This window comes from Sinocyclocheilus anshuiensis, unplaced genomic scaffold, assembly GCF_001515605.1.
Source record: "Sinocyclocheilus anshuiensis isolate Anshui unplaced genomic scaffold, SAMN03320099.WGS_v1.1 scaffold1744, whole genome shotgun sequence".
Lineage (NCBI taxonomy): Eukaryota > Metazoa > Chordata > Actinopteri > Cypriniformes > Cyprinidae > Sinocyclocheilus > Sinocyclocheilus anshuiensis.
In genome coordinates this window covers 570,958-585,872 of record NW_015555974.1, presented here as the reverse complement: position 1 = coordinate 585,872, position 14,915 = coordinate 570,958, and the positions used below count along the sequence as shown (strand labels likewise).

Sequence of the window (14,915 nt, the reverse complement as noted above, 5' to 3'; positions counted from 1 at the left end):
CGGCCGGTTATAAACAACATACAGAACTACCAAACTTTGCTATAAGTTTGATTGCATCATATAATAACTGCTGTAAATAGTGTTCATCGTCTGTTTGATTATGTCTTTAATTGATTTTTCCATACATTTCTGCCATATGTACATTAACTGACAGTCACCACTGATAAGCTACTACTAAATATTGTAGAAACTTAATTTTCTGTAAAGTTGCTTTGCAACGATTTGTATCGTAAAAAGCGCTATACAAATAAACTTGAATTGAACTGAACTGAATTACAAAATACAAGAGACTCCAGTGACTTTGGATCTTCCACATTACCCACGTGCTTCTCTTCACTGCCCACAGATGTTATCTCGGGCACAGGCGATTGATCTTAACCGGGTAATTAGCATTTTAGGCAGAAAGGACAAGACACGGGCCTGCTGCCAGATGCTTGAGTCCAACTGAGAGAGAGAAACTTTGCCACGGTAGGCTTGGTGGTCCGAGTTTTACCCTGTGGGGTCAAAAAGGATCATCAAAACCTGCTCAACCCTACTAAACCTCACCAAAGGGGGACACTGAGGCACCATGGCAACCAGGCTGGCAAAATAAAATAAAAAAACATGTCTTTGCGGTCCTGTTATCAGATCAAAACGGCTGTGTGGACAGATGAAGGACTCGTGCTCTGCTGTGAATGCTGAGAAAATGTGCATGTTATGCCATCGGACTTGACTGAGACGGCAAACAGACGCCACAACAAATGTGCAAATATTTACAAATAGGCATACGCCACTCATGCGTACAGATGCAGGGAGATTAGTCGGATGTATTTGAGGAGTTTGATTAAACACAAAGAAGCACATGTACAGCATGAAGGGCAAGGTCACCTGGAGCTCACTGGGACTATTTATACCTTAAGAACCACAAAAAATAGCTATATTGGCAAAAATGTTTAGCAATAAACATCTAAGTTACGCATAATAATTAAATAATATATAATTTATAAAAGGACAAAAAACATCCATATATTCATATATTTGGATATATACATATACACTACATTTAAATAATAAGCTTGGAAAGATTTTGTTTTAGTTTTTTATGTTTTTGAAAGAAGTCTCTTACGCTCACCAAGGCTGTATTTATTTGATAAAAAATACAGTCAATACAACAATATTGTGAAATATTATTACAATTTAAAATAACTTCTATTTTGATTTCTATTTTAAAATGTAATTTAAAATGACAAAGCTGAATTTTCAGCATCATTACTCTAGTCTTCAGTGTCACATGATTATTTTGAAATCATTCTAATGTTAATTTGCTGCTCAAGAAACATTTCTTATTATCAATATTGAAATAAAGTTGTGCTGCTTAAATTTTTTTGCAGAATCCGTAATTTTTAAAGTTTAAAAGAACAGCATTTATTTGAAATTGAAATCTTTTGTAACATTATAAATGTTTTTACTGTCACTTTTGATCAATTTAATGCATCCTTGTGGAATAAAATTGTAATTTCTTTAATAAATAAATAAATACAAAATTGTACTATAATTGTGTATTATACGTCTATTGGACATACACAAATTACACACAAATCTGTCAAGTTTACCACTCACTTGAAAAAAGTATGAAATTTTGAAGTCCTCAGTAACTTTTGTTCTTTATCATTACTATTTTTGGTAATGAGATTCCATTGATTTGGGCTCAGAGTCAAACTCCATTCCAGAGGGAATTAGCAGTCTGGATTGAAGTTTTGCGGTTGGACTCCAACAGGACTCAAGCTTAGCACATTTCTCAACAAACACAAACTGTGCTCAGCGTTTGCCACAAAAAACTCAAGCTGTAATATTGCAAAATATTCTTACAATTTTCACAATATATTTCACAACAATTATATTTTGAAATGTAATTTATTCCTGTGAGGCAAAGCTGAATTTTCAGCATCATTACTCTAGTCTTCAGTGTCACATGATTATTTTGAAATCATTCTAATGTTAATTTGCTGCTCAAGAAACATTTCTTATTATCAATATTGAAATAAAGTTGTGCTGCTTAAATTTTTTTGCAGAATCCGTAATTTTTAAAGTTTAAAAGAACAGCATTTATTTGAAATTGAAATCTTTTGTAACATTATAAATGTTTTTACTGTCACTTTTGATCAATTTAATGCATCCTTGTGGAATAAAATTGTAATTTCTTTAATAAATAAATAAATACAAAATTGTACTATAATTGTGTATTATACGTCTATTGGACATACACAAATTACACACAAATCTGTCAAGTTTACCACTCACTTGAAAAAAGTATGAAATTTTGAAGTCCTCAGTAACTTTTGTTCTTTATCATTACTATTTTTGGTAATGAGATTCCATTGATTTGGGCTCAGAGTCAAACTCCATTCCAGAGGGAATTAGCAGTCTGGATTGAAGTTTTGCGGTTGGACTCCAACAGGACTCAAGCTTAGCACATTTCTCAACAAACACAAACTGTGCTCAGCGTTTGCCACAAAAAACTCAAGCTGTGAGCAATGTCCCTGAAAACTCAGCTGTGCTTCGTCACTTCAGCTGAGTGTGTGTATGTAGCTAAAACTTCACCAGACACGCTTCTTTTTATACACCACAGCTATAAAAGCAAGTAAAACAGCCTGGCACCTCATTAAAAACAAGACATGCACTTCATTAGAGCACAGTTTCTCAAATGCAAAAATAAAAATATAGCTTCTTCCTCCATCTCGTTTCATTTAATTCCCAAATTGGAATTACATTGTGGTTGCGAACAGGACGCAGAAAATGCAATTTGAAAATAAGGAAGTAGAATAAAGATTAAATGAAATTCAAAGAAACCTGCAATAAGTGTAGTTCTTAATTAAGTTTATACTATGGGGCTGTTGAATGCTCGAATCTGACTGGTTGACGACATTCTAGGGTGTGCAATTATTTTCAGGGAAACGCATGGCTAAAGTAGTTCCTGGCAGGTCTTGACCGCATTTCATGTCCATATCACTTCACCAAACGATTTCAGTTATTTCGCCAAACGATTTCAGTTATATCAAAGGTCCTTACAGCCCCCAACAGCTCTCTCTAATAACTTCATTATTAATTACATTATTATGCCATCATCAGCATAAGCCTCCATTACTAGGTCTAAAATTATGTTTTGGAATTAGCAACAGAGGTGTGGGATGAGATGCGGAAGAAATTAATCCTACACGCAATAGCGTTTTATGGATAAAGGACAAAGATCTGACAAACGTCATTAAATACAACATCTGAACAACATTGTGAGGTGTGGTAACCATAGTATAAGCAGAATAATTGATGACGGGCTGTTAAATTATTAGAAAATAATGCACACCCAAGGTGGTGATGCGGCCACGATGCAAAGTGAAGGTGGCGTTACACCTTGGTTGTGCATTAATTTCTTAAGTTTAAAAAGTCTTAATAAGTTTTAGTCCTTAAAGACAAATGTTACCAAGAAATTTTTACTTAAATGTATGTATTCTTATTTATATTTAATAAATTAACTTTCAATTTACATAAACAAATGGAAGATCACTTCATTTCCCAGAATGCCATTACCTACTGAATTTTTAAAATCTTTAAATCAGTAAATTATACTTTCTGTAATTGCGATTCAAATTCCTTTGTTATAAGTCACTTATCAAAACATATTGTGAAGCCGCTTGAAGGTTGCAGATTTTCAAAAGCCCCGATTTATTGAGTCTTTATAGAAACAAATTATCTAATCAGCACAATATCTTGGTTTAGTTTGGACTCATTCAGTTGGCAAGGTTTTGGTTCACATCACTCTTTAAAGACATTGCAAGACTTTACTTTTCGTCTTTTTGGAATTTTGTCAAAGCTTCCGCAAAAGCGTTCACCAGACTCCAACTCAACGCTATAACAAACATGCCCTAAACACGCCATGATCCCATCGCTTGTTGATTCTCTCCCTATTGTAGCGTCTGGACCAATCAAACACACAATTTTTCATTTGATTTAACAAATCAGTTATTCATTAGATTAACAAATCGTCACAGTCCCCTCACCCAATAAACTGGATGCCAGGATGTCTGCAACGACACCAGGCCCCCCCTGGTAATATTTATAATTAATTATAACTAGTTATGATTAATTATTCATATTTCCCCATGAGCTGATTCGCTACACTATAGTCTCTAAAGCCATGGTGTGTGTGGTATTCTGATCTTTGATGTAGTGCTGTCATGGCCCAGTACCCTCTAACATGCCCTGAGAAGCCATGGCTATGCCGCCCAGACGGCCCAGGCTTGTTAGCAGCAGATGGTGGAACCATTTTGAGAGGGTAATTTAGACACAAGGCTGTAGGAGGCTGGTCATGACCTCCTCATGTATCGAGCTCAACCCACTGAAAGACAGCTGCTTTTGCTATCTAGTACTGAGTGATATGTGTCCCACTGTATAGACATTTGTATTTACATTTTAAACACAATATTGTCAGTTACTTTATCTTTGTTCTGCCAACAAAAATAGTTCCAAACAAAGCCACACATTATTGGTGCTGCAGAATAAACTGGTGTTGTAGAATTAATCGGTTAAGTGATTCAATGACTCAGTCATAAAGAGCTTTGGCATTCTGGGTGGTTTCTATGGTGTTGTACATGGTTGCTAGGATGTTCTATGTGGTTACTAGTATGCTCTGGGTAATTGCTAGGACATGAATGGGGGGGTTCTAGGATGTTAATAGGTGGTTACTAGGATGTTCTGGGTGGTTGTTTGGATATTCTGGGTGATTGCTAGGCTAGGGTGTTTCAGATGGTTGCTAGGGCATTGAAAGGTGGTTGCTAGGGTATTACTAGTCGGTTGCCAACTTGTTTTGGGTATTTTGGGTGGTTGCTAGGGTATTTCAGATTGTTGATAGGACATTAATAGGTGGTTGCTAGTGTGTTTTAGACGGTTGCTTCATTCCTGAATGACTGAGTTTTTGAGCAAATCAGTTGAGTGATTCAATTAATCATTTCCTGAATGAATCTGCATTTTAGAATGAATTGGTTGAGTGATTCAATGAATCCGAATCAGTGTTTAAGAATGAATCAGTGAGTGACTCAATGACTCGCTCATAAAAACATCACTTACTTCATTCCTGAATGATTCAGTGTTTTTGAGTAAATCAGGTGAGTGATTCAATAACTCACTCATATTAGGCTTGTTTGAGATGCGCCTCGCCTTGCCTGAAATGTAGGTGAGAGTAGGCGGCTGCAGTGAGGGGAGGAGTGAAATAAGCGCAGTCAAGACGGACAGTTCTGCCCTCTCGAAGTGGAACAGATACCAACGAGATCAAACTGGCATGCATCTCGCGGTGATCACCGGTGATCGGTTCTGCGCAGATTTTGCTCATCTCAAACAAGCCTAAAGACTTGTTTCATTCCTGAATGATTCAGTGTTTTAGAACAAATCAGGTGGGTGATTCAGTGACTCACTCATAAAGACTTGTTTAATTTCTTAATGATTCAGTGTTTTTGAACAAATCAGGTGAGTGATTCAGTGACTCACTCATAAAGACTTCTTTAATTCCTGAATGATTTGGTGTATTTGAACAAACTGGTTGAATGAATGAGCCACGAGACACTTGTCAACGCCTGCTGGTGTAAATATGTAACCTGCAGAAAGATTCGTGGTAAGGTCCCACCACTAATACACAGACGAACAGTCTGTGATGCAAACAGTGAAAAGTCTAACTGTATAAAAAGAAATAAAGAAAATGTTAGGGAAGTGAAAACTGTATTAAAAGCTTTTTTTATGAAACAGCTACTGTTTACTCCTAAATTGCCATAATCCTCCACCAAAGTGCAAAACATTTTAAAGACCCAATAAAGAATTTGGGACGTGGTTATTATTCTGTCCTTGCTCATTTCTCCCGAGGTCTCGCAACGACAACCTCCCACCCACCGCTCTTCTCTTATTGTTTTAGTGGCTTCATTCAGATTCCTGACCACAGTTTCCTGCTCTCAAACAAAGGCTACGGCCCTGTGATATGATTTGGTCTTCCTGCAACACTCGTGTCTGACCTTCCAGAGAAGGTGTGACCTGCTCTCTAGATCAAAGATGAGTCAAGGCCTGTTGTTTCTTGTCCATCTCTGCTTTTCTCGCTTTCCTTCACTCTTAATCTGTCTCTGTGAGCTCATGTTGATATGTTTTGACATGTCAGGCACCTGGTTTAAGGATTTGGGATTATTTGTCGGTTCTGTGGAGAGCCACCTAGTCGCTGTCACTCAATCTTTTTACACTTGGCCGTCACGGCTGCCCGTCAAGTGGGTGCGTGCATTTGGAGATGCAGATGCTGGCTTAATTAGACCTGACAGGGCCAGGGTGCTCGTCTCAAACTGTTTTGTTGCAAGGAAGTGAGGATAACAATCAGAATGACAACCGTCTTAATTTTCCATCTTCTCTCTCTCTCTCTCCTTCTGTCTCTTTTCTTTCATTCTCTGCATCTGCCCTGTTTCCTCTCTGTCACTGCAAGCTGCCTTTCTCATTTCGTTCTGGATCCACTGGTCTCATGTCAGCTTGAAAGTACGAGCATGACTTGTAAAGAGGGATGTGCAATGTATCTGTGATCATACTGTTATCGGCCAATATAAGCATTTTTTAAAAGGAGAAGTGTCATTTTTTCAACTTTCTCCAACCCCAACTTCATCTCCCAAATATAGGTCTAGAAAACGTGTCTGACACACTAGTGTTGGAGAAATGACACACTAAACCTTTAAATGACAAACACAAAATGGCATAGATTGCAACCAAGATGCTAGGGTTGCTAAGTAATTCTGGGTGGTTTCTAGGGTGTGCTAGGTGATTGCTAGGATGTTCTATGTAGTCACTAGGTTGTTGTGGGTTGTTAAGATATTCTGGATGGTTGCTAGGGCGTTCAGGGTGGTTTACATGGCATTCTAGGTGATCGCTAGGATGTTCTGAGTGGTTGTTTGGATATTCTGGGTGGTTGGTAGGGTGTTTTAGATAGGGTGTTAACAGGCGGTTGCTAGGGTGCTAATAGGTGGTTGCTTGAACGTTTTATGTGATCACTAGGATAATCTGGGTGGTTGTTAAGATATTCTAGGTGGTTCCTAGGACATTCAAGGTTGTTTGTTGGTTGCTAGGGTGTTCTTTTGGATGTTCTAGGTGGTTGCTAGGGTGTTTTAAATAGTAGCTAGGGCGTTAGCAGATGGTTGATCTGGGCGGTTGCTAGGGTGTTAATAGGTGTTTTTTTAAGAACATTCTGGGTGTTTGCTAGTGCATTAATAGTTGACTGCCTGGGTGTTTATAGGTGGTTGCCAGGGTGTTTTCTATGATTGTTAGTGTGTTAACAGGTGGTTGCTAAGGTGTTGTGGGTGGTTGCTAAGTCATTCTATGTGGTTCCTAGGGTGTTATATGTGGTTACTAGAGCATTCTGGGTAGTTGCTAGAATATTCTGAGTGGTTGCTAGAGTGTTTAGGTGATTGCTAGGGTGTTGGTAAGTGGTTGATATGGTCTTCTATGTAATTGCCTGGGTGTTTTCTATGATTGCTATGATTTTCTCTGATTACTAGGGTGTTCTGGGCGGCTGCTAGGGCATTCTAGGTGGTTGTTAGGATATTCTGGGTGGTTGCTAGGGTTTTGGGTAAGTGGTTGATATTGTATTCTAGCTAGTTGCTAGGTTGTCCTGTGTGGTTGCTTACTGGACCAAGTCAGAACGGCCCAACCCAAAATCTCTATAATAATCAGTTCCCTAGATACCGTTCAGGTCCCTCCTTATAGGCAAATCTATAACACTGATCATTTAGAAAAGTAACAACACAATCTTCTGTCCACAGCGCAGACATTCAGAGGTTTGTTTAAATCACTAACCCTAAGTATGAGCAATAATAGAAGTGATGCTTGCCTTAGCAAACACCACTAATGAGGAATTAATCATTATTCCCAGCATTGCTCACCAATTCTCTACTGGTTTGTTCCTGCTTATGCGGTATGAGATCTTAGATGAGTTCTGAAGCACAGACACACACACACACACACACACACTGCAGACAGACTCAAGGTCTGTGAAAACCAGTCTGTAATCCAATTAAATTATTCTGTTGTTAATGAATCATAACCCACAGTCCCTGCTGTGTTTGTGTGCGTGTGCATCTGTGTGTGCGTACGTCTACGCCACATGCTAGTCCTTATGTTGGCCTGAACGTCCTTCTCCATTTCTTCTGTTATTCTGTCAGCAACCATTTGTCTTTCTTTTATTCATTTCACCTATTCATTCATCTATTTCCAAGTAAACTGTCACTTCTCAATTAAGAAATGTCTTCATGTATTATACGAACATTGTTAAAACCTTTATACCAGGGCTGCTCTTCTACAGTCACCATTAAAACCAGCTCCAAGATAAATCACAACATTACCAAAGCCAAAAATTATAAGCAAAACGACAAAGATGAAGGTACTAGACTGGATATTTCATTTCAATTCAATGACGCATTGCAAGTGACAAAAAAGGTTCAATAGAAAACTATTAACTTATAGTCACTGATTATAAATAATAATAATAATAATAATAATAATAACAATAATAATAATACAAATTCAAAAGTTTGGGGTCAGTAAGATTTTTTAAATGTTTTTTTTAAATTTCTTATACACACAAAGGCTGCATTTATTTGATCAAAAATACAGTAAAAACAGCAATATTCTAAAATATTACAATTTAAAATAGTTTCTAGTGTTTTTACTGTCACTTTTAATCAATTTAATTTAATTAATCCTTTTTGAATAAAAGCATTAACTTCTTAAAAAATTCTTAAAAAATTCAAAAATTCCAAAGACTGATTTAATTACGACATTCACGATGCTTCATGAAAGTGGATGATTTTCAATGGAAGAAAGACAAAGAATGGTATTTTTTTGACCATTCAAAAAAGTAAACTGCGACAGAGTCTAATGAAATATGTTTAATGCTGACCATAGTTTACATTGGCTGAATAAGAGTAGATTTATGTAGCGTAACATTATTCATACAGATTTGTAATGACAAGTTATTCAAGCCTAATATAATCCTTAAAGTTCAAAAGGAATGCAATATCAATAATAGTAAAACTATTATTAATCATTACTCTGTTAATTACAGCAACTGTGATGCAATTTGCATTAGTGCATCAAAACTGAATGCACTAAATTGCAAAAACCATCAACATTAACGTAATAAATAATTATTTCCGTGAGCCTACTCTGCTCTGATTGGTCAGATGGCCCAGTCTGTTGTGATTGATCTACCACGTTCAGTGCGTGTCAGAAACGATATGCCCATTTAGGGCTGGGCGATATAGCTAAAAAAATGATCAACGATATAATGTTTCATATCGTTTGGTATAGATAATTATTGACATTTTTAATAACCTTTTTTAAAACAAAGAGCAATAGATTTTTTTTTTTAATTTAACCACTGTATTTTTAAATTAACCCAATTTATTGAGACAAACAACACATTTTTTGTTTTAACAATCAAACACAAAATAAAAATTAAAACAAATATCTAATTTCTAATGTTTTATATGCAGATTAAATAGGTCTTGAGGAAACTTTTGGCTTGTTTCCCGAGGCCACAGGAGGGCGCAATGAACAAAATAATGCAGCACATTTAAATTGTCAACGCAAGGAAGTAACTCTATAAAAACGTGCATTACGTCTAAATTAACTCATAAAAATCCAATATAATTTCGTAAATTGCATAAACAATTATGAACAAAACAGCATCATGTATTTATGCATTGCTTAATCCAAAAAGCCGAAGCGCCATTCATACAGATTGCATTTAAAACATATGAGACGCAGTGAAAAGGAATAAACTTCCACAAATTTGAGACGTGTTTTCTACAAGTTTAAACTATAACTTTGCATGGCTTTCTATACATCTCTTGTGAGACGCGAGTGCAGCAGTCATATTTGTCCGACTAAAAAAATGTGCTGAATATGCATTCTGAATGGCTTGGTTTCGGTTTTAACCTAATCAAGATCTTCTCCGCATTGAGCTTCTATATTTCTCTAATATTTTGAATGAATAACGTAGCAGCGGCGCGTCTCGTGGGCTAGACTAACAAAACATTAAAATGCAACAACGTCACTTACATCATCACCGCATCTCGCGCGCCACTGATGACACTCCCTGATGCACACCTAACATTGCAAATGTTTAATTTAAATTCGACTAATATTCATTCTTTATTTACAATCTCCTCATCACAGGCAGGCACAGCACTCATTTCAGCATGTGTTCGTGTTTGTGTGTGCGTCACTCATAGCATGTGCCTATATCATGCGCTATATCGAACATTTTTTCTATCGTTATCGAAGAAGGTGTACCGTCGATAATTATCGATACCGTTTTATCGCCCAGGCCTACTTTGCAGCCTCATCTTTCGGATGTGAAAATAAAAGAATTTACTTTCACAGCGTAGGACACAGCGTCTTCTCGACATGATTTTAACCAAACGAACAAGCTATAGTGTTTGAGGGCGGGTCAAGTGGCCGGCAAACATATTACATAGTCGGGCATTATGCAAATGTGTTCCCCTGTGATGTGTAGCCATCATGGAAGTGGGATTCGAATTACTAACGACTTGTTTAGGCTGTTCAGAGTCGATTCTTTCTTTTGGGAGACAATAACTTTATTTATCGTGCACTTTCGGCTTTACAACTTTGCAGATCGTTTACATTCACATACAGCTACATTACACACTGCATGAAAGGCAATATTCGAAATGGCATAATAGGGGAACTTTAACAAACAATTCAGACAAAAGTGTTTCATGCAAGAAACATCGGACTCGTCACTTTCCTTACAAAACCAGAGCTTCTATTTACTGACTCAGTCGTTCCTGGAAAGTCTCAATGAAGTTGGCTTTTCCAGCAGATGTGTGTAATCATATAAACTATAATTGCAAACTTTGCCGAGCCCTGGACACAACCTTCAATCTCTGGAAAATTAAGTGCTGGACATCTGGGTGGACGGGAGCATGGCTCCGGGTGCTGAAATGACAGAGTTCAGGGCTCCGATAAGTGCTTCTGAAAAAAAGCCTTAGTTCCAATTTAGCATGAGTTTTTGTTTTAAAGTGGCCCAGAAGAGAACAGATGACTGTCACCCTTGCCATTTTCAAACCTTGTGATTTCTAGGAGGGATTTGTGCAAAATTGTACAATTTTGTCATTTCTGTGATTCTGTCTTGCTTTTCCCCCTTCTTTTCCTACTGTTTCAGCAGATTTTTATTCATATTTTCTTGCTGTCTTTCATGCACAATAAATCGCACGTCTCACATGGTCTCGTTTTCATAACATCATGTTGGATGCCCCATTTGTCATTTATTATTTCATTTTTACGCAAGGTGCCAAGAGAGTGCAGAAACTGTTGAAAGGTAGCAAGCAGAGCAAGTGTTCTCAATACTATTTTAACACTAAAAGGCATAGTTCACTCCAAAAATTGACATTTTATCATCATTTACTGTATTGCGCCAAACCTGTGTGACTTTCTTTTGTCTGTGGAACACAGAAGATTATATTTTGAAGGATGTTGGGATCTAAACAACACTTGGACCCCAATGACTGTCATTGTACGGACAAAAAAAAAACGTATTTTTATTGTTAACTAAAATTATAAAAAATTGTTTTTGGTAATTGAAAAACTTAAACTTCAATGATAATTAGAAATGTTGTCTTGGCAACTAACTGAAATAAGCTAAAAAGTACTGAAATAAAATAACAAAAAACTCAACTACATAGAAATATATAAAAAAAATGTAAAAAACATAAATATTAAACTAAAAATGAAAATATAATATCAAATATAAACAATACTAAAATAACACTTGTTTGGAGCAACATGAGGGTGAGTAAATGATGACAGCATTTTAATTTGGGGTAAACTATCCCTTTAAGGGAGCAGTTAAATATAGTTTAACTATTCCTTTAAATATGATTATCATGATTCATCTTTAGAAAGAATAAATAATAAATAAATAAAAAATGCTATTGTCTATTGTTTTGGCTTTACTACTCTAGTTGAATTAATTCTAGAGAATATTAAAATATCTACAGCTATCGCTGTGGAAAATCTTGCCTTTGTCTTATATTTATGACCAGAAAGAGGGCGCTAATGAAACACTCATCCCTGAGCATCATCAGCATGAATGACAGACTCCCATAATGCAATGGGAGGGGGCCACCAGACAAGACAAATGCATGGATCAGACGGCGAGATGTGCATATCTTGCTTTCTTAATGATCCAAAGAGTTATTTATTAATACTGTTTTAGTTATTTATTAAGCGAGATGTGTCTGGTGCTGGGAGTTTCTGCTGATAAACAGCCCTCGGTTTGCACATTAAGACCAAGATGATACTAAGACGTGCTGTTGTCATACGGATGAAAAAACATGACAGGAAGCTAGGAGGATTATTGCAGCTGAATTTGCATGTGTGCCCAGCGGTGCGGCGTGTAGAAGCAGGATGTCAAGGGACGGGTCAGATCACTTGAAGCTCTGGGCGACGCAGACACACACACACACCCACACAAACTACTACCTAGAGAACATGCTAACCAGACAACATCAGGATCTAAAATACATCTGGCTTCATACAGTGTGCATGCAGGAGACCATACCACGAATATTGCAAGCCTTCAATTTTACAGCAAAACTCCTCCAAAAAAAGATACAAAGGGGTTGAAAATGAAAGGTGGGGATATATGGAAATAAGAGGTTGTGATATAGTTTGCAGGGCAGATCAGAAAAGAAACCGACATGATTAAAGGGTGAAAGAGAAACTCAAAGTTGAGTTTGAAGTTCTCAAAGTTGCAAAGGAATTCACAGATGAACACAATTTAATTTTAACACAATAATGGCTGACTGTACTTTTGAAAGTGGCACTTAAAGTACAAATCTGGGCTTGAAACACTTAAAAAAAAATGTAATTATTTTCTGACTGAAGTGAAAGAAATTAAAGGAGGATCATAACCTTTTATGATTATGTGGTAGCTCAGGAAATATGACATTGGGTTTGTAGTGTTAAAGACAAAAAAAAAAAAAATCACATTATAATGGTTATTCCAGTGAACAGGAAAACAGTACTGTGCAGTGAGCAGATCCCTGCTGAGTCTAAGCAGATGAACAGATTAGTCCGAGTAACTTTAGATCTGGCCACAAACACACCGCAAGATGAACCCCGACAATCTGTGCCTGAGAAAGCAGCCAGGAAAGAAAGAAAGAAAGAAAGCACACATGCACTCACTCGTGAAAGGTCGTACTCCGGTCGTCTTCGGGCTGTCAGGTCGTCGTAGGATGGAGCTGGTCTCACCTGCTGAAGCTGATTCCTGATTTGCTGCAATCGTTCTTCATTACTAGAGACAGAGAAACAAGGCCGTTAAGAGAAGCTCTCCATTCAAACACTCTGGAAAATAAACTCACCAATCTGAGTGATGACCTTCTAATTCTAATCAGGGTTATTATAGTCATCATTAAATCAAAGCGTTAACGAGAAAGAAAAAAAAAACGTATTCAGCTAGTTGCCAAGGCAACATTTCTCATGTTCATTTATGATGTACTGAAATAACTAAAACTGAAATATAAATTTATTAAAACTGCAGACATATTTGGAAAAACAAAATGACAATTAAAAAAGACAAAAACACAACAAGATTACTAAAACTTTAACTAAAATTAACATGAAAATGGAAAATATGAAAAAAAACATTCAAAATATTAAAAACCTTAATAGTATCTCAATGATACTAAAATAACATGATAAATGATTCTAATACCAAATTATTCGATAAAGTTATACAACTGCAATCATTATAAAAAGACAGTCCATCAGATGAAAATGTAAACAAACATATGAATGAAAAGTAAGGGAAAACTAGTAGCAAATAAATCACCACAGCAAAAACAGTAATCATTTATACCACAGTAAACCTGTCTCATCCTACCGTTTAAAAAAAAAAAAGTGTTTGACTTGAGGCTGAAGTTAATGTGAAATTCTGTTTGTTAGATTTCCAAAATGAATGCAGCTAAAATAAACTACACTTGATGTAAAATTCAGTTCATTAAATTATCCATCTGTAAGCTCCATAAACACACATGTAACCTAAGGGCATGTATTGATTCAGAGCAGAACTAGCATTATAAAATCAACATTTAAACTCTGTCAACTTTTACTTCAAATGAATAGTACAGCAACCATATAGAAATTAGAAAAGAAAAATATTTGTCATTTTTCTGCCAATCAAATTTCCTCTACACAGCAGTATATGTAACTAAATATGCAATAATTGCATATGCAATTATATGAATATGTAATTGAATGTTAATAATTAACAACTATAATATATAATTATCAATATAATTAATAATTACATATTATAATGATTAATATTAATTACATACTCATATAATTACATATTAATATATAATTATCATAATTTAATATATATTTATCTATCTCTCTCTCTCTCTCTCTCTATCATATCTAATTAATTATTATAAATATTATAATTATAATAATAATAATAATTATTATTATTATTTAGGCATAATTACATAGGCAATTACATTAAAATAATTAAATATATTTAATGACATACTATAATTACACATATTTCATGTGCAGTTAAATAGTTATTGAAATAAATTTAATGGCATTTTGTGGCAATTAAATATGTAAAATAACACAAATAATTTATTTGATTGCATATTTAATAACTTAATTAATTATTTTTATTAATCTAAATAAATAAATACATAAATAAATAAAAAAATTACCAAACAAACCTGACTTAAAGTGAACATTTGAAATTACCTGGTAGTGCTATGATACATGTCCAAAAAATAAAGCAATTAATAACAAACAAAAAAAAAAAAAAAAAAAAAAAAAAAAACCCCTAACCAAAA

At 35.6% G+C, this 14,915-nt stretch overlaps 1 protein-coding gene across 1 annotated transcript in view; it reads right to left on the bottom strand.

Annotated features, from left to right (window-relative positions):
• Nucleotides 1-14,915, bottom strand: part of LOC107676058 (partitioning defective 3 homolog B-like) — a 187,479-nt gene that overhangs the window by 15,920 nt on the left and 156,644 nt on the right. The window contains exon 20 of the mRNA XM_016470580.1: nt 13,258-13,366. Within this exon, the coding sequence (XP_016326066.1) occupies nt 13,258-13,366 (109 nt within the window). The remainder of the gene's footprint in view (nt 1-13,257; nt 13,367-14,915) is intronic.